The sequence below is a fragment of the Oenanthe melanoleuca genome, chromosome 3 (assembly GCF_029582105.1).
Source record: "Oenanthe melanoleuca isolate GR-GAL-2019-014 chromosome 3, OMel1.0, whole genome shotgun sequence".
Classification (NCBI taxonomy): Eukaryota; Metazoa; Chordata; class Aves; order Passeriformes; family Muscicapidae; genus Oenanthe; species Oenanthe melanoleuca.
The window spans coordinates 98,282,002-98,301,247 of NC_079336.1; the positions used below are offsets into that span (position 1 = coordinate 98,282,002).

The 19,246-nt window shown below is 51.0% G+C and overlaps 2 protein-coding genes across 3 annotated transcripts; both read left to right on the top strand.

Annotated features, from left to right (window-relative positions):
• The first annotated feature begins 436 nt into the window (after positions 1 to 436).
• LOC130251769 (GDNF-inducible zinc finger protein 1-like) lies at positions 437 to 9,006 on the top strand. 2 transcript variants are annotated; one of them, XM_056488637.1, is made up of 8 exons: positions 437 to 543; positions 749 to 846; positions 2,303 to 3,202; positions 3,770 to 4,573; positions 6,080 to 6,174; positions 6,668 to 6,835; positions 7,299 to 7,456; positions 8,682 to 9,006. In XM_056488637.1, the coding sequence occupies exons 2-8, from the start codon at positions 797 to 799 to the stop codon at positions 8,910 to 8,912; spliced, it is 2,406 nt and encodes an 801-aa protein (XP_056344612.1). In that variant the 5' UTR covers positions 437 to 543; positions 749 to 796; the 3' UTR covers positions 8,913 to 9,006. The 2 variants fall into 2 exon arrangements, with proteins under 2 accessions (XP_056344612.1, XP_056344611.1); XM_056488636.1 differs by lacking the exons at positions 437 to 543; positions 749 to 846 and adding an exon at positions 547 to 748.
• Positions 9,007 to 9,050: 44 nt separating this feature from the next.
• LOC130251770 (GDNF-inducible zinc finger protein 1-like) lies at positions 9,051 to 19,012 on the top strand. Its single transcript, XM_056488638.1, has 7 exons — positions 9,051 to 9,222; positions 10,943 to 12,067; positions 13,912 to 14,006; positions 14,301 to 14,468; positions 16,157 to 16,314; positions 17,725 to 18,024; positions 18,160 to 19,012. Exons 2-7 carry the CDS (start codon positions 10,968 to 10,970, stop codon positions 18,268 to 18,270), a joined length of 1,932 nt encoding a protein of 643 aa, XP_056344613.1. The 5' UTR covers positions 9,051 to 9,222; positions 10,943 to 10,967; the 3' UTR covers positions 18,271 to 19,012.
• Positions 19,013 to 19,246: the final 234 nt, after the last annotated feature.

A 19,246-nucleotide genomic window follows, 5' to 3' on the forward strand; every position in this document is an offset into this window, starting at 1 on the left:
CCTCACAAATATCCCAGTATCCACATGGAAATCCCAGTATCCACACGGATATCCCAGTATCCACATGCAAATCCTAATATCATCACAGATATCACAGTATCCAGAGGGATATTCCAGTATCCACAGGGATATTCCAGTATCCTCATGGAAATCCCAGTATCCACAGGGATATCCCAGTATCCTCACGGATATCCCAGTATCCACAAAAATATCCCATTGTCCCCACTGGGAGAGGCCGAGGAGCAAACAGGGCGCTATTAAATATCCTGAGGTCATCTCACCAGGGAAAACCCGTTTCTTCTTTAGTTTTTCTTTAAAAAACACAAATTATTTCCAAACCGAGCCGTTTCTGGATCGGTTTAATATTTTTTGCGGATTAGCGCCGATTTAAGGCGGGGATTGAGGGTTTAAAGTTGTTTTTTTTGTTTTTTTTTTTTCCTCCTGTGGGGCCGCCCTGCCCGCACTCAAAATGGCGGCGGCGCTGAGGGGCTGAGGCGATGAGGCCGCGGCCGCCATGGCGCTCTCGGGCGGGAACAGGGCGGGGTAAGGGCCGGGATGGAGCCCGGGAGAGCCGGGAATCACCCCCGGGAGAGCCGGGAATCACCCCCGGGAGAGCCGGGAATCACCCCCGGGACAACCAGGAATCACCCCCGGGAGAGATGTCGGCGCTCCGGCCCGGCGGGAGGAGGCGATTCCCGGGTGCTGCAGGTGGCTCCCCTCATGTCCCCGCCGTGTCTCTGTTTTTCAGGTATCTGGAGCCAAATCTGGCACTCAGAATAAAGAAGATGATGTTTTGATGGCACAAGGAGCAGCAGGCGACATTCCCAGGTTTTCATCCCGAGGATGGTGAGAGTTCCTCGGGGGAGGAGTTTTCCCAGGGGTGTCCCGAAGGTAACGTGGGTAGGGAGAAATCCAAGTGCTCTGTGTTTCAAAAAAAAAAAAAAAACAAACAACAAACCCCAAACTTTAGGTCTTTTGAATTAAATTATCCAGCAGTCTGCTGGAGAGAGAATGCAATTTTTTTTTTTTTTTTTTTTTTAATTTTTTTTTGCATCAGTGAGGATTTTCCTAGAGGATAAATGAAGACTGGGGTGGGTAAATGGAGATTGATCCTAGATGATAAATGGGGACGCTCTGGAGCATAAATTGATATTTTCCAGCTGGATAAAACAGAAATTTTTCCAGCAGGTAAATGGAGATAATCAAAATATACAAATATAAATATTTTCTTGGAGATTCAGGTCATTGTTGGGCTTTATTTCTTAAAGGAATTGTACCAGTTCCAGTTGTACCGATTCCAGCTGCACTGATTCCAATTCCTCACCAGGAACTCCATAATTTAATTGAAATACACTTTGAGTTTTCCATCGGTTCTGATGCAATTAAAGTGTCTTTGCAAACAATCTCTCGGATTAATTATGCTTTCTGCAAATCTTGCACACGTGTGCTCATTTTTGAAGCATTTATTCCCAAATTGCCGGGAAAAAAGCTGGAAAGAAGTTACAAACAAACCCATAAAACGGGGAGGAAATGGAGTTTTCGTTTAAATCCTTGGAGTGAGTGTTTTGGAGACTTAAGGATTTGGCAGCACTTTGGAAAACTAAAGATCAGCTTCCAAATGGGAACAGAAAATACAATTTATTCCTTTTTTTCTGAAGGAAACAGTGGTGGGAGTTGATGGATTTGTGGAAAGGTGCTCCAGTTGCCGGGGGCGGGGGGGTTTAATCCAGAAGCAGCTGAACTCTTGGAGATGATCTTGGAATTTATCTCTCCCATCAGGCTCCGTGTCAGATGCTGGTGTCAGAGGAGCTCCCGAGGGAGCTGGGATCAGGATCTTATCTCAGATGGGAATCTCAAAAGGAGCAGCGGGAAATTAGCACGAGCTGCTCCCATCGATTCCTCTGAGCACTGCACACAAACCAGGATTTCCTGCTGGGAAACGCTGAGATGGGCTGTGGATTTTGGAGCTGAGCCTCTGGATCTGTGCTGCTTCCAGTGGGCTGGAGTTCCCATTCCACATGGGAACAGCTGGGCTGGGAGCGTTGCAGGGATCCCTGCTGGCTGTGGGAATTTCCCAGTAGGAATCTGGATGTGAGCAATCCCTTTCCAGCAGAATTTAGGCAACGCTCATCGTGCCCATATTCCTCAGTTTGGAATCCATCAAAGCTTGGAGTTCTCAGTGGTTCCACCTGTGTGGGGTGAACAAGGACTTAGGGCATGGAATTCCCCTGGGCTTTCCCTGCCACACTTGAACGGAAAGATAGGGGAAAAAAAATCAACGTTTCTCTGTTTCCCCTGGCAGGATGGAGAAGAAAATCCTGATGAAGTCCAAGGTGGCTGCTCCCAACCTCCTGAGGGCTCTGCACTCCCTGTACCGGCTGGGGCACCTCTGCGACGTGACGGTGCTCACCCAGCACCTGGGAATCCAGGAGGAATTCCTGGCTCACAAAGCCGTCCTGGCAGCTTCCAGCAACTACTTCAAGGGGCTGTTCCTGCACCAGGAAGCCCAGAAGTGCACGGTGACCCTGCAGGACATCTACACCGAGGAGTTCACCTCCTTCCTGGAGTTCGTGTACACGGCCGAGGTGGAGATCGAGGCGGGAAAGCTGCAGCGGATGAAGGAGGTCGCGGAGAGGCTGGAGTGCAAGGATCTGCTGGACATCTGTGAAGAAGTCAAGGCAGAGGGCAGGAAGGGCTTGGATTTGAGCCTCCACCTGAAAGGGCAGAGGGCTGAGAGCGGCGCATCGCAGTGGCCTGGCGTCCAGCAAAGGGAGAACCCCAGGAGCTCTTCCCAGATCGTGGCCATCCCCATGCAGAGGAAACTTTGGGATAGGCAGAAACACAAGGAGCTGCTGCCGGGCTATGAGCTCGTTGGAGGCCAAGCAGGAGGCCTGGAGCAGGAGGCCACAGCTTCCCCAGCCCCAAATTCCAGGCCGGCAAAGCCGCCCAAGTGCGACAAGACGCGTTCCCCCAGCAGAGCGGGTGTGGGTATTCCCAGCCTGGAAAACAAGGATGGCCATCCCCTTCCTGGGGGGCTGGAGGGAAAGAGGGAATGCCAGGCGTGTCCCTACTGTGACAAGGCCATCAGCTCCAAGTGTGGCCTGGCCCTGCACGTCCGGACACACACGGGGGACAGGCCCTACCGCTGCCAGCGCTGCCCCGCCAGCTTCTCCCACAGGGCTGCCTACACCTCCCACCTCAGGTACAGCCCTTCCTTGGGATCCCAGGATAAATCATTCCCACAGTCATCCCGGAATTCCTTGGACCTGACTCGAAGCAGCGCGTTGAAATCGGGATTTTCCTCCTGGACTCGCAGTGCGGGTGACCGGGTTGGGGTCTCCCAGATGGGGAATTTAGGGAATTTCCCACTGGATTAAGGGGGACTGGTGCAACCAGATTGCTCCGGAATCCTCAGATTTGGGGTTTAAAATCGGAATTTCGTGTCTCTGTCTGGGCATTTAATCTCTGTTTCCTTTGTTTTAAATCTGTAATTCCACGGCCTGGGAGGAAAAGTCCATCCTGCATTCCTGATCAGGTGAAAAATGCAGATCTTAATGAGCTGAGGCATTTTAATTGCCTTTAATTATCTGGTCCAGCTTTTCCCAAACTCTTCCTACTTGCAGGCTTTCCTAACACACTGGGAATTTCTTAAATGGTGCAAGGAGCAATTAAAAGGAAAGGACTCTTCCCCCAAGGCCTGAATTGAAACAATTAAACAATTAATGAGTTTCAGTGAAACTTAATTGAACTTGTGCTCTGTTTTTAACAGGAAAAACCACGAGTCTGGGCAAGAGAGGCAACTCCTGCCTGTCTATTGGATGGTGGTTCCACCCACGAGCCGTGACAAAGATCCCAACGGAGAGACTTGGGATGAGACGCCGGAAACCTCGGGGTGTGAGGAAGATCCCGGGAACTCATCCCGGAGCAAGGAGCAAGAGGAATTCCAGGAAGGTGAAGGAGGGAGTGAAGATGGTGGAACGAGTGTGAAGGGTGAGGAGCAGGGAGGATTTAACAGAGGATACTCGGAAGTGGAAGGAAGCAGGGACAACGAGGAATGTTCTGAGGAGGAGGAGGACGCAGCCACAGCAGAGAAGGGCAGCAAAGAACCTGAAGCGGGGCTCAAACTAAAGAAAGGCAGCAAGAAACCCGCCTGCACCATGCAGTGTGACAAGTGCCAGGAGCAGTTTGCCTCCAGGAAGAAGTACGTGTCTCACTGCCGGGAGGCGCACCAGAGCCCGCCGGGCAAGGCCTACCGCTGCGAGCTGTGCGGCAAAACCTTCGCCAGCTCCGCCAGCTGCCGGGAGCACCGCGCCTGCGTGCACAGCCAGGAGAGGAGCTTCTCCTGCAGCCTCTGCCAGGCCACCTTCAAGAGGAAGAGGGATGTGAGGAGCCACTCGGCGCGGAAGCACGAGGGCAGGGCCAAGCGGCCGCTGTGCTGCGTCTGCGGCAAGATGCTGAGCTCCCGCACGGCGCTGGTGCTCCACATGCGCACACACACCGGGGAGAAGCCCTACGAGTGCGGCCTGTGCCCCTCCAGGTTTGCTCAGCCTTCCCAGCTCAAGATCCACACCAGGTCAGAGTCTCCAGGAACGCCAGGGATTGGTTGCAGAGGGATCCGCGGTTAATTCCCTTGGCGCCGCGTTGCGCCTCCCGCCGTCGGGATTTCGACATGAATTCCCTGTCCAATCTCCCATCATTTGGGGCAGGATGAGCAAAATAATCAGGATTGAAAACGTGGATAACACAGATGCTTGCCTTGCCTGATTTATTTTTTTATGAAGGAATTTATTTTACGGTTCTTCAGGGAATCGCGGTCATCCGACATTTTTCCAAGCTGTTAAAATGTGAAGATTTTAAAACCTTGGCTTAAGTGGGGGGAAAAAGAAATGCTTCAAAGGAGGGATTTACCTTGGGAAAAAGATTGGAAGTGCTTGGCACTTTGAAATAATTTCATGTGGCAAAAGGCAGGAATATGGGATCACCAGTGGGAAGAAAGAGGGAGACCCGGCGCTTCTCCTCATCCCAAATTTACCCCACTAAAGTTCAGAGGTTTTTACTGGTTTATATAAACAGCTCTCCTAACTCTAGAACTGATATCCCAGTATCCACAGGGATATCCCAGTACCCCATGGAAATCCCAGTATCCTCATGGATATTCCAGTATCCACATGGAAATCCCAGTATCCACATGGAAATCCCAGTATCCACAGGGATATCCCAGTATCCACATGGAAATCCCAATATCCACATGGATATCCCAGTACCAACATAGAAATTCCAGTATCCACATGGATATCCCAGTATCCACATGGATATCCCAGTATCCACATGGATATCCCAATATCCACATGGATATCCCAGTATCCACATGGATATCCCAGTATCCACATGGAAATCCCAGTATCCACATGGATACCCCAGTATCCTCACTGATACCCCAGTATCCATGTAGATAATCCAGTATGAAGAGTGAGTCAGGGATCCTGGAGAAATGGATCCTGAGCTGTGCTCGCTCTTGGAGCAAGAAATTTCATCTCCATGTGCAACTCCAAATCCGTGCTGCTCATCTCGAGCTTGACGGGATGAGCTGCTCCCTGGTGGTGTCTGTGCTGGATGTGTCCTCTCCCAGGGGAGGGTGAATCATCCCATGGAATTTCCCAACTTCCTCCATGATGATCCTTTGTCCTGACAGCTCAAAATCAGGAATGACTTTGGACGTCATCCTGTTTGGGTTGGAATAAGTTAAGACCAAAGATCAGGCTCAGATTTTTCTGATTTGCTGTCATTTTCCCTTCTTTCTCCTTTCCCATGCTCCAAGCTGTCTGGGAAACAAAGGTGGACTTGGTAGGGCCTGGGAGTGAGGAAAAGGTGAATTTTAAATAGGAATTTTAAATTTTAAAAGGTAAATTTTAAATGGGAATTTTACTCCCGGAGCTTACTGCCTGTACCTGGCAACACTCAGTTTTCTGAGGGAGCAGAATTTCCTTTTGCCATCTAAAACCCAAACATCGTTTCGAATCCAGGAATTAGGGATCAAGACCTAATTAATTACTAATCACTGGTGTTTTGTCCCCATTAGATCCCACACTGGGGAGAAGCCCTACATTTGTGAGGACTGCGGCGCTTCCTTCGCCGACAAGGGGAAACTCACCGCCCACAAAAGGACACACACAGGTGGGAATTAAATATTCCAGGTGGATTTCCCACCCCTTTCCCGTTTTATTGCTGAGATGTGAAATAAATGCCTTTTTTTTTTTTTTTTTTTTTTTTTTTAATTAAAGAGTATCCAAGTAGCAGGAAGGAATTAATAATTATAGAAGGACTTTTAGCCTGGAGAAAAGGAAGCTCTGGAGGGACTTTGTTGTTTTCCACAATTCCCTGGCTGGAGGCAGGGGGAATTTGGTTTCTGCTTCCAAAGAACAAGGGGTAGGATGAGAGGAATGTCCTCAGGGGAGGCTATCAGGAAGAATTCCTTCATGGAAAGAGTTATCAGGCATTGGAATTGGATGGGGACAGCTGGATGTGGCACTGGTTGCCAAGGTGAGGATCAGGCACAGGTTGGACTCAGTGACTCGGAGATCTTTTCCAGCCTGGGTTCTGTGATTTGCAGAAGGACCAGATTCCCCTTTCTGGGAGAATTCCTGATGTCCAGTTTGTGTTCCCTCAGGAGAGCGGCTCTTCAGGTGCGATGTGTGCGGGAAGCACTTTGCCACCAACGAGTACCTCAAGTGCCACAAGCTCTGCCACCTGGGAGCCAAACCCTACAGGTGTGAGGTTTGTGGGAAAACCTTCGGCCTCAGAGCCTCCCTGGCCCAGCACAGCAACGTCCACGCAGGTAATTCCAGGGCTGGGAAAAGGAATGTGGCGCTTCCCGGTGCGGATGGGGACGTTTCATCCCGCTGGTGAATTAGGGGATCCTGGAATTGCTGGGGTTGGAAAAGAGCTCCAAGGTCATTGAGTCCAAATCCCCACCAGAGCACTGAGTGCCACGTCCAGGCATTCCTTGGACAGCTGCAAGGTTGGGAATTCTGCTGGGAAGCAGGGCTCATCCTGGCTTATCCCAAAAAACTGCGGCCTGAATTGTGCAGCTGAAGGAGTTTGGAGTAGAGTTGGGAAATAATTATGATGGAATGGATTTGAAGGGACCTTAGGGATCATCCCATTCCACCCCCTGCCACGCACACCTCCCACCCTCCCAGCTTGCTCCAAGCCCCATCCAGCATTTCCTTGGGCGCTTCCAGGGAAAAACGCTGCTGCTCTCTCCCGGCCACCCCTAATCCCGGGATTGTTCTCCCCAGAGACCCGTCCCTATTTCTGTGAGCAGTGTGGGAAGGCCTTCACTCAGCAGGGAGCCCTGCGGCGGCACCAGCGCATCCACACCGGCGAGAAACCCTACAGGTGCCGCGCCTGCGAGAGGAGCTTCACCGACCTGTCCACCCTGCGCCGGCACGTGGCTGTAAGACATCCCACGGGATCTTCCCGCTCCTTGATCGGTGCCACTGCCACCCTGGCAGCGGGAATTCCCAGCCCTCAGGAGGGAATCATGTTAGGGAGGAGTTTCAGGGCGAGCCGCCATCTTGAAATCTGCCCCCGAAATTTGTGGGGTTTTCCTCCCGCTGCTGGCGGTCATCTCCCAATCCTAGAGGGGATTGTGGCACTTCCTGATGGCCAGAGATCTTCTCCTGAAAGATTCCATGATTTGGGATTTTAGGATTTTTATGGTTTAATTTCCAGCCCAGGGGTGAGACTGTGTTAGGGATGAGTTTCAGGGCAGCGGGGCGAGCCGCCATCTTGAAATCTGCCCCCGAAATTTGTGGGGTTTTCCTCTCGCTGCTGGCGGTCATCTCCCAGTTCTAGAGGGGATTGTGGCACTTCCTGATGGCCAGAGATCTTCTCCTGAAAGATTCCATGAAAACATTTGGGATTTTAGGGGTTTTTATGGGTTAATTTCCAGCCCTCAGGAGGAGCCGTGTTAGGGATGAGTTTCAGGGCGAGCCGCCATCTTGAAATCTGCCCCCGAAATTTGTGGGGTTTTCCTCTCGCTGCTGGCAGTCATCTCCCAATCCTTGTGGCACTTCCTGATGGCCATAATCTCAGAGATCTTCTCTAAAAAATTCAGTGAAAACATTTGGGATTTTAGGATTTTTATGGGTTAATTTCCAGCCATCTTCAAATTTCTCCCTGAGGTTTGTGGGGTTTTCCTCCCCCTGCTGGCAGTCATCTCCCAATCCTTGTGGCACTTCCTGATGGCCAGAGATCTTCTCCTGAAAGATTCAGTGAAAACATTTGGGATTTTAGGATTTTCATGGGTTAAAGCAGAGTCTCCAATGCTTTAACCCCCATTCCAGCACGGGGGGTCCATCCCACCCTCCTGCCACACATTTCCCAGCTGGAAAACGCTGAGCTCAGCTCTTCCCAGAGAACTCCAGCTCCTGGAAGTGACAGCAAAGACAGAACAGGAGGTTCCCTTCCAGCTCCAAGTCAGTATTTCGCCTGTGTGCTGAAATTCCAGCTGATTCTGGAAGTTTTCCAGGGCAGCAGAGCAGTTGGCAGCTGACACTTGGATCACTGAGTTATCCCAAAATTGTTGGATGAAGTGAAATATTTGGCAGCTCAAAATCAGATCTGACTTGTTTTCCTCTCCCACTCCTTTTTTTTTTTATTTTTTTTTTTTTCCCTAGATCCATGACAGGAATGCTCATTGGAGAAGCTTCTTGATCGACCTCACACCAAAAAAAGACCACAATTGGTCCAAAATCGAGACTTTGGCAGAAGTGCATCCAGGAGGAGATCCTGAAATTTGGTCTGTTGACCACGGCAAGCTTTACAAACCAGAAAATGCTAAAGCAGCACGCGTGTCACCCGGCCTTGGGGACACCGGGGACACTGACCCCTCCCTTTCGTACTCATAAAACCCGTTTGAGCCCCAAAAATGGAACTGCACTTTGGAACCCCTGTAAACCCCCAAATCCTCCTTTAATAAAGCTCTCAGTGCCCGTCTTTCCATCCCCGGCCCGGATTTCCCTTGAGGAAAATTTGGGAATTTCGGGGCTAGGCCGCGTTGCCTAGCAACGCGCGGCGCGCTCGGTGACGTCACTTCCGGGGGCCGTGGCGCCTCAGCGCTTCCGGCCGCGCCCGGGGCTGAGCGGGAGCAGCGGCCGGGAACGAACCGGGAATAAATCGGGAATAAACCGGGAACAAACCAGGAACGGGCCAGAAGCCGTGAGTGCGGCAACCGCTTTATTTTCCTCCTATCTTTCCGCCTTATTCCTCCTCTTTTTTCCCCGCTTTTTTCCCCTCATTTTTTCCCCCGCTTCTTCTCCCATCCCTTTTTTCTCCGCCCTCTTCCCCTCCTTTCTTCTCCCTTTTTTTTCCCATGGGATGCGGGGTTATTTGGGAATAGGGTTGGAAGGGGCACTTTGGGGTTTTCTTCCCTCTATTCCACTTAATCTGGAGTTTTTTTGTCTCTTTCCAGCCAGTTTTGCCTCTGGAATGGGAGATATTCCTGGGAAACGGGCAGTGCTCAAATGGGAATTAGAAGCAGTTAAAAATAATTTTAATTGGGGTAAAAAAGCAGCAGATTGTTTATATCACTTAATTCCCAGGAGCACCTTTAAATCCATAGAAATCTGGGCCAGACATTTGGGGAAACAGCCCAAAATTGCTGCTTGGTTAAAAACTGGGGAGCTCCAGACATTCCTGGGAAACAGGGCCTTCAAGGAGTGCATTTGGAGGAGTTCCTGTCATTTTTTGGGATTTTCAGAGCGTGGAATTTTAGTTGTTTAGGACTGAGGTTAACTCTTGCTGAATCTTTTATTGCCTGCTCAGGCTGGGAATCATTCCTGAATTCCAGGTGCCTTGGCTTGGATCCAGCTCTGTTTGCTCCATCCCTGTCCCAGCTTCTGTCAGCTCAAAGGGTTTCATGGAAAATTAGGGTTGGGATTTAAGATCACTTCATGGTTTTGTTGAGGATTTGGAGGTTGGATTGAATAATCTCAGAGCTTTTCCCAATAATTCCAGGAAATTCAAATCCCAAAGGGTTTCATGGAAAATTAGGGTTGGGATTTAAGATTAGATATCCTCACTCCATGGTTTTGTTGAGGAGTTGGAGATTGGTCTGAAATTGGATTAAATTATCTCAGAGCTCTTCCCAATCCCAATAATTCCATGAGACTCCAACACCAAAGGGTTTCATGGAAAATTAAGATTGGGATTTAAGATCACTCCATGGTTTAGTTGAGGAGTTGTAGATCAGTCTGAGGTTGAATTGAATAATCTCAGAGCTCTTCCCAATAATTCCATGAGACTCAAACCACTGAGGGTTTCACGGAAGATTAAGGGTGGAATTTAAGATCAGATTTGTTCACTGGATGGGTTTGTTGAGGATTTGGAGATCTGAGGTTGGATTGAATAATCTCAGAACTCTTCCCAATAATTCCATAAGACTCAAATCTCAAAGGGTTTCATGGAAAGCTAGGATTGGGATTTAAGATGAGATTCCATCACTCCATGGTTTAGTTGGGGATTTGGAGATCTGAATTTGGATGAAACCACCTCCGAGCTCTTCCCAACCCCAATAATTCCATGAGACTCAAACCCCAAAGGTTTAATGGAATATGAGGGTTGGGATTTAAGCTCAGCTTCCCTCACTCCATGATTTAGTTGAGGATTTGTTGATCGGTCTGAGGTTGGATTGAATAATCTCGGAGCTCTTCCCAGTAATCCCAGGAAATTCAAACCCCAAAGGGTTTCATGGAAAATAGGGGTGGGATTTAAGCTCAGCTTCCATCACTCACTCCATGGTTTAGTTGAGGATTTGGAGATCTGAGCTTGGATGAAACCACCTCCGAGCTCTTCCCGCCCCGCCGATTCCACCAAACCCCGACCGGAGCCGCCGCAAACCCTCGGAATTCCTCCCCCTGACCCCCCATCTCATTCCCAGGCCGTGGGAGGACAGAGGGAGGAGGATGGAGAGCCCCGCCGTGCTGCTGGAATCCAAGTCCTCCCCCCTCAACCTGCTGAACGAGATGCAGCAGCTGCGGCTGCTGGGCCACCTGTGCGACGTGACGGTCAGCGTGGAGTACCAGGGCGTGCGCGCCGAGTTCCCGGCGCACAAGGCCGTGCTGGCCGCCACCAGCAAGTTCTTCAAGGAGGTTTTCCTGGGCGAGAAGAGCCCCAGCAGCGTCTTCCTGGACGAGGTGCAGGCGGCGGATTTCGCCTCCTTCCTGGAGTTCGTCTACACGGCGCGCGTGGAGGTGGAGGAGGACAGGGTGCAGCGCATGCTGGAGGTGGCCGAGAAGCTCAAGTGCCTGGATCTCTCCGAGACCTGCTTCCAGCTCAAGAAGCAGATGCTGGAATCCGTGCTGCTGGAGCTGCAGAGCTTCTCCGAGTCGCAGAACCCCGAGGAGGAGGAGGAGGAGGAGGGCGGCGCGGTGCCGGAGCGGGAGGATTCCCCGGAGGCGGCCGAGCCCGAGGAGAAGGGGGAGAAGAAGAAGGAAGCTCCTTACTCCAAGATCCGGCGGGCCAGCGGGCGGCTGGCGGGCAGGAAGGTGTTCGTGGAGATCCCCAAGAAGAAATACACCCGCCGGCTGCGCGAGCAGGAGGAGAGCGCCGAGAGAGCGGAGGACAGAAAGCGCCGCGCCGCCGGCTCCTTCAAGTGCGCCACGTGCCAGAAGGAATTCCTCTACGAGAAGAGCTTCCTGAAGCACACCCAGCAGAGCCACGGTGCGGGATCAGCCCCGGAGTTCCGCTGCGAGACGTGCTCGCAGACCTTCGCCAACCGCTGCAACCTGCGCGGCCACCAGCGGCACGTTCACGGCGGCGAGCGGCGCTTCCCCTGCGAGCTGTGCGCCAAGCGCTTCAAGCGCCGCAAGGACCTGCGCCGCCACGCCCTGCAGGTGCACGAGGGCGGCGGCCGCCGCCACCCCTGCCCGCTCTGCGGCAAGGGGCTCAGCTCCCGCACCGCCCTGCGCCTCCACGAGCGCACCCACACCGGCCACAAGCCCTGCGGCTGCCCCCACTGCCCCGCCAAGTTCTCCCAGCCCTCCGCGCTCAAGACGCACCTCAGGTGGGGGAGAGCGGGGGGTCGGGGGTGCTGGGGTGTGTGTTTTGTCTCTAAAGGCTTCCCGGGTCCTTGTTTTGTCTTTCAGAGCTTACCACGTCCCTGTTTTCTCTTTAAAGGCTTCCCAGATCCTTGTTTTCTGTGTCAGAGCTTCCCAGATCCCTGTTTTCTCTTTAAAGATTTCCTAGATCCCTGTTTTTCTCTTCAAAGGCTTCCCAGGTCCTTGTTTTCTCTTTCAGAGCTTACCACGTCCCTGTTTTCTCTTTAAAGGCTTCCCAGATCCTTGTTTTCTGTGTCAGAGCTTCCCAGATCCCTGTTTTCTCTTTAAAGATTTCCTAGATCCCTGTTTTCTCTTTAAAGGCTTCCCAGGTCCTTGTTTTCTGTGTCAGAGCTTCCCAGATCCCTGTTTTCTCTTTAAAGATTTCCTAGATCCCTGTTTTTCTCTTCAAAGGCTTCCCACATCCATGTTTTCTCTTTCAGGGCTTTTCAGAGCCTCCCAAATCCCTGTTTTGTCTTTAAAGGCTTCCCAGATCCCTGTCTTCTCTTTAAAGGCTTCCCAGATCCTTGTTTTCTCTGTCAGAGCTTCCCACATCCCTCTTTTCTGTTTCAGGGCTTCCCAAATCCCTCATTTCTGTTTCAGAGCCTCCCAAATCCCTCTTTCCTCTTTCAGGGCTTCCCAAATCCCTGTCTTCTCTTGCAGAGCTTCCCAGATCCCTGTTTTCTCTTTAAAGACTTCTCAGATCCCTGTTTTCTCTTTCAGGGCTTCCCAGATCCCTGTTTTCTCTTTCAGGGGTTCCCAGATCCCTGTCTTCTCTCGTAGAGCTTCCCAAATCCATGTTTTCTGTGTCAGAGCTTCCCACGTCCCTCTCTTTTCTGTCAAGGCTTCCCAGATCCTTGTTTTCTCTTTAAAGGCTTCTCAGATCCCTGTTTTATCTTTCAGGGCTTCCCAGATTCCTGTCATCTCTTGCAGAGCTTCCCAGATCCCAGTTTTCTGTGTCAGAGCTTCCCAGATCCCTGTTTTCTCTTTCAGAGCCTCCCAAATCCCTGTTTTCTCTTCCAGGGTTTCCCAAATCCCCATTTTCTCCTCATATCCAGCTGGGATTCCTCCAGCACCTCCAAACACAAATGTGGAAATATTTGGGAAGGATCTGGCTGAGTTTGCAATGGGAAAATTCCAGATTTGTGGGGAGAAGCAGGGAAAATAATGGATCTGGGAGCAGGAGGAGGTGGCATCACCAATGTCACCCACACACAGCTGGGTTTTATCTGTCCAGGGTATTTTTATCATGGAAAAAAATCATCCCTGAAGGGGTTTTAATCTGATTTTGTCAATATTTTATCTACCTCAGGGCATTTTGATGAGGGAAAAATCATCCCTGAGAGGTTTAATCTCATTTTGTCAGCATTTTATCTACCTCAGGGCATTTTTGATAAGGGAAAAAAAAAAAATCATCCCTGAGGGGTTTTAACTTGATTTTATCCATTTTTTTATCTGTCTCAGGGCAGAGCCCTTTTCATGAGGGCAAAAATGAACCTGATTTTATCATTCTACCTTGTCTTGTGATGGAGACAATTTTACCAGAATAAAAATAAAAGAAACCAATAAAATTGGTTTTTATCAGTTACTTTATCTCTCCTGGGCATTTTTATGAGGGGAAAAATCCTCTCTGAGGGGTTCAACCTGATTTTTTTTTTTTTCTTCAGTTCCCAGAACCCAGAATTTTCTAAATTTAATTTTTCTACATGGAAAAATTCTGGGTTTTTTTTTTTGATGCAGGCTGTAAGGATGAGTGGGAATGAGGGAAAGGCTGATCCTGGAGGTTGAAAATTCCTTTTTTTTTTCCTTGCAGGATCCACACAGGGGAGAAGCCCTTTGTGTGTGATGAGTGTGGGGCTCGTTTCACCCAGAACCACATGCTCATCTACCACAGGCGCTGCCACACAGGTGAGGCTGGAAAACTGGGAAAATCCAACCCCTGCACATCCCAGGCTTGATTTAAATTGGATTTTGGGGGAAGAAATGTGACAGTGGTAAAACCCTGGAAGAGTTTTCCTGAGGGAATTGTTCCAGGCCAGGCTGGGAGTGACTTGGAGCATCCTGGGACAGGGGAAAGTTTGGAATGGTTTGGATCTGGGTGACCTTTAAAAATCCCAGGAGTGAGGGATATTTCAGTGCATTCCCAAAGCTCTGCTGCTTCAATCCTTCCCTTTTTTTTTTGTTTTTTTTTTTTTTTTTTAGGGGAAAGGCCCTTCATGTGTGAGACCTGTGGGAAGAGCTTTGCCTCCAAGGAATACCTGAAGCACCACAACCGGATCCACACGGGATCCAAACCCTTCAAGTGTGAGGTTTGCTTCAGGACCTTTGCCCAGAGGAATTCCCTCTACCAGCACATCAAAGTGCACACAGGTAGGCTGGGATTCCTTGGATTGCACCATTCCAGCAAGGAATTCTCAGCCAGCTTTGATGTGTCGTCAACAGCCCAGGAAAAAGCCCAAAAATTCGCACTGAGAAACACAAAAAAATCCCCCAGAAACTGCACAAAAAATGGCCAGAAAATCTCCAAACATAACCCCAAATTCCAGTGAGACTCCAGGAATTTCTGAGGAAAAACTGGCAAAGTGAGTGGGCAAAATATCCAGAGGAAATGTGACTTAAAATGGCCCAAAAAGCCTGAAAATCACACAAACAATGGCCCAAAAACTCCTGAAATCCATACCTAAACTCTGCCAAAATTCCAAGGACTGCTGGGAAAAGCAGCAGGAAAAATCCAGGAAAAATTGAGCCTAACAAACCAGGAAAAGTCCCTGAAAATTTGCACTAAGAAATGAAAAATCCCTTAAAAATCAAACTGAAAATGACCCAAAAGTTGCACTGGAACAGCCCAAAGCTGTCAAAATTCCAGGTGTTATTGGGAAAAACATCTGCCTTAAAAACAGGAAAAATCCTTTACAATTCACACTGAGAGACACAAAAATCCCTCAGAAATTGCACCAGAAAAATGGCCAGAAAAACTCCTAACATCTGCTCCAAAACCCAGTGAGAGTCCAGGGATTTAAAAGGGAAAAAAGGGCAAATACCCAGAGGAAATGTGATATAAAATTACCCACAAGTCCTGAGTGACAATTCCCTGTGGGAACACCCTAATAACCTGCCAGGATGGCTGGGGATGGAGAGAGCTCTGGGGGTTTATCCAGGGAAGGAGGAAAATGGGATCTGGTTCCAAACTGGGAGTGTGTGGTGTGTTTGGAGTGATGCTGGGGTGGGAGAGGGGGAGGAATGCTTGGATTCTGGGAAGGAATGGGGAAGGAATGGGAAAACAGATTTATGGGGAAGGAATGGGAAAACAGGTTTATGGGGAAGATTTATGGGGAAGGAATGGGGAAGATTTTTGGGGAAGGAATGGGGAAGGTTTTTGGGGAAGGAATGGGAAAACAGATTTATGGGGAAGGAATGGGGAAGATTTTTGGGGAAGGAATGGGGAAGATTTTTGGGGAAGGAATGGGAAAGATTTATGGGGAAGGAATGGGAAAGATTTTTGGGGAAGGAATGGGGAAGGTTTTTGGGGAAGGAATGGGGAAGGTTTTTGGGGAAGGAATGGGAAAACAGATTTTTGGGGAAGGAATGGGGAAGATTTTTGGGGAAGGAATGGGGAAGATTTATGGGGAAGGAATGGGGAAGATTTTTGGGGAAGGAATGGGGAAGATTTATGGGGAAGGAATGGGGAAGATTTTTGGGGAAGGAATGGGAAAACAGATTTTTGGGGAAGGAATGGGGAAGATTTTTGGGGAAGGAATGGGAAAACAGATTTTTGGGGAAGGAATGGGGAAGATTTATGGGGAAGGAATGGGGAAGATTTTTGGGGAAGGAATGGGAAAACAGATTTATGGGGAAGGAATGGGGAAGATTTTTGGGGAAGGAAAGGGGAAGATTTTTGGGGAAGATCTTTGGGGCTGGGGGGACGCTGCTGCCGGCGATGGGCTCGCGCTGCGTTTGCAGCACCGGGAGGTTTTCCCTGGGGGTTGCTGGGCACTCCCAGGCCCAGCAGCTGGGAATTCCCAGATTCCTGTGCCACTCACTCCCGTTTTCCCGGCCAGGGGAGCGTCCCTACTGCTGCGACCAGTGCGGGAAGCAGTTCACGCAGCTGAACGCGCTGCAGCGGCACCACCGCATCCACACGGGCGAGAAACCCTTCATGTGCAGCGCCTGCGGCCGCGCCTTCACCGACAAGTCCACGCTGCGCCGCCACACCTCGGTGCTGCCCCTCCTGGCCTGCTCCTGGCCCTGTTCCTGACCCTGGAGCACATCCCACGCTCCTGGGGTCACCTCGGTGCTGCCCCTCCTGGCCTGCTCCTGGCCCTGTTTCTGGCCCTGTTCCTGACCCTGCTCCTGGCCCTGTTCCTGGCCCTGGAGCACATCCCACACTCCTGGGGTCACCTCGGTGCTGCCCCTCCTGGCCCCATTCCCAGCCCTGGAGCACATCCCACACTCCTGGGGTCACCTCGGTGCTGCCCCTCCCTGGCCCCATTCCCAGCCCTGGAGCACATTCCGCTCTCCTGGGGTCACCTCGGTGCTGTCCCCATCCCAATCGCAATCCTCATCCCAATCCACATCCCAGAAGCACCTCTCACATTCCTGGGGTTCACCTCAGTACCATCCCAATCCCAGGAGCACCTCCCACACTCCAGGGGTTCACCTCAGTGCTGGCCCCATTCCTGTCCCAATCCCCGTCCCAATCCCCAATCCCTGTCCCAATCCTTGTCCCAGTTCCCATCCCAATCCCCGTCCCAATCCCCATCCCAATCCCTGTCCCAATCCCCAATCCCAGTTCCCATCCCAATCCCAGTCCCCATCCCAATCCCCATCCCAATCCCAATCCCCGTCCCAGTTCCCGTCCCAATCCCAGTCCCCATCCCAATCCCCGTCCCAGTCTCCATCCCAATCCCAATCCCCATCCCAGGAGCACATCCCACACTCCAGAGGTTCACCTCAGTACTGTCCCCATCCCCAATCCCAATCTCCATCCCAGGAACACCTTCCACATTTCTGGGGTTCACCTCAGTACCATCCCAATCCCCATTCTGGGAGCACATCCCACATTTCTGGGGTTCACCTCAGTACTGTCCCAATCCCAGGAGCACATCCCACAGTCCTGGGGTTCACCTCAGTTCCATCTCCATCCCAATCCTGGGAGCACATTCCTGGGGTTCACCTCAGTACCATCCCCATCCCAATCCTGGGAGCACCTTCCACATTCCAGGGGTTCACCTCAGTACCATCCCCATCCCAATCCTGGGAGCACATCCCACATTCCTGGGGTTCACCTCAGTACCATCTCCATCCCAATCCTGGGAGCACATCCCACATTCCTGGGGTTCCATGCACCAACGGGTCAAGCCCAGAGCAGACTTCACATGGAATGGGATGTTGGGAAGGAATTCTTCCCTGGGAGGTTGGGAGGGTGCTGGCACAGTTTTCCCAGGAAACTGGAATTGCTCCAAACCAGGTTGGAGCAGCCTGGGACAGGGGAAGGTGTCCTGCCCATGGAAAGGGATGGAACTGAGTCACCTTACAAAAACCAACACCAAACACAATCCTGATCCATCCAGATTTTTTCCTTGCCATCCCACAGCCAACCCCCTCTCTCCTGGTTGCTCCCTTGCAGATCCATGACAAGAACACCCCCTGGAAATCCTTCCTGGTGATCGTGGAAGGAGCCTCCAAGAGCGACACGGAGGGGCACAAAACGGAGCTTCCCGACGAGGAGTTCCAGGCGTCTCCCAAAATCCCTGAGAAGCTGCTGTCCTTCCCAGAGAGCAGCCCCTACCAGGGCCTGGCAGCAGGGCCAGGGAATGGGAATTGCAGCACGGACTGCAAGGCTCCAGGAGCACAGGAATCCCTGCTGGGGGAGCTCGCCGTGCTCCACACGCAGACAGACTCGGGGCAGCCCCAGCTCCACGCCCTGGTGAGCATGGAATGATTTGGGATCTCCCTCTCCTGAGGCTGGGGAGGGTTTCCAGCTTTCCTGGTCGGGCAGGGAATTTGTGGGAGCTGGTTCCCTGGGAGTTCAGGGGGTGGCTCAGGTGCCTTGGTGGTGCAGGTTGGTTTTCCAGGGAATTCAGTGCCACACGGACAATCAGGAGAAGCAGTTTCTCCGCGACGTTCGCTGCGTTTTCCCCAGTGGAATTTCATCCAGGAAAAATCTGGCTAAATTTGCTTTTCAGGAATTGTTGGTTTTTTCTCTGCTTTTGCCAAAGATCCCAAAGAGTGGGAGCAGCTTTGGAGTTTTGATCCAGGAGTTTGGAGTCTCTTTGGGGCAGGTGGCAGCCAAGTGCTGCTTCCTTGGTTTTACAATTCCATGGAAACCAGAGCAGCCTGGCACTTGGATCCTGTGCTGGGAAAGGCTTTTCCTGCTCCATTTTAGCAGACTGGGATTTGGGGGATTTCCCCTGGGCAGGGAAGGAGCCTTGGAATGTTGTCCAGCTGGGCTGACTCCTGGTTTTTTCACAGCAGCAACTCACTGCTACGATTTAATGCTTCAAACCTGCAGCTTTTTCCCATTCCTTTGCCTGTCCCTGTAGCATTCCCACAGCAGTTCCTCAGCTGAACTTTGGGAAAGGGAAGCACAATCCAGGCTTGGTGAGATCCAGCAATAAAGACACCCCCTCCCCCCACCTGTGGCACAGAGCTATTTTTTTTGGGATAAAGGGATGGGGGAGGCGTTCTCATGGAATTCTAAGCTGGAAAAAAGGGAATTTTTGTACCAGAGGACATTTCCAAGAGGTTATATTTGAGATATTTATTCCTGCTGGAGCTCAGTTATTCCCAGTGGAAGGAAAGGGGTTGTAGATGTATTTAAAGGATCTGGAGCTGGGGAATGTTTTGTACTCTGGGAACATAGGGAAGTGAATTACTTGTTTGAGCTGTTCCTAATAAAATATGGAATATGGAGACCTCCCAGTGACTCAGTCATATCCAGTGGGATACTCTGGGGTATTGACAGGTTTGGAAAGTTCACCTGGAAAAAGAGAAGGTTCCCTGGAAACCTCAGAAGGGACCTGCAGGGAAAAGTGGGAGGGATTCTTCATCTGGAATTGCAGTGACAGCACAGGAGGGAGGGGATTCAGGTGGGATATTGGGAAGGGTTTTCCCAGTGAAGCTGTGGCTGCCCCGTCCCTGGAAGTGTC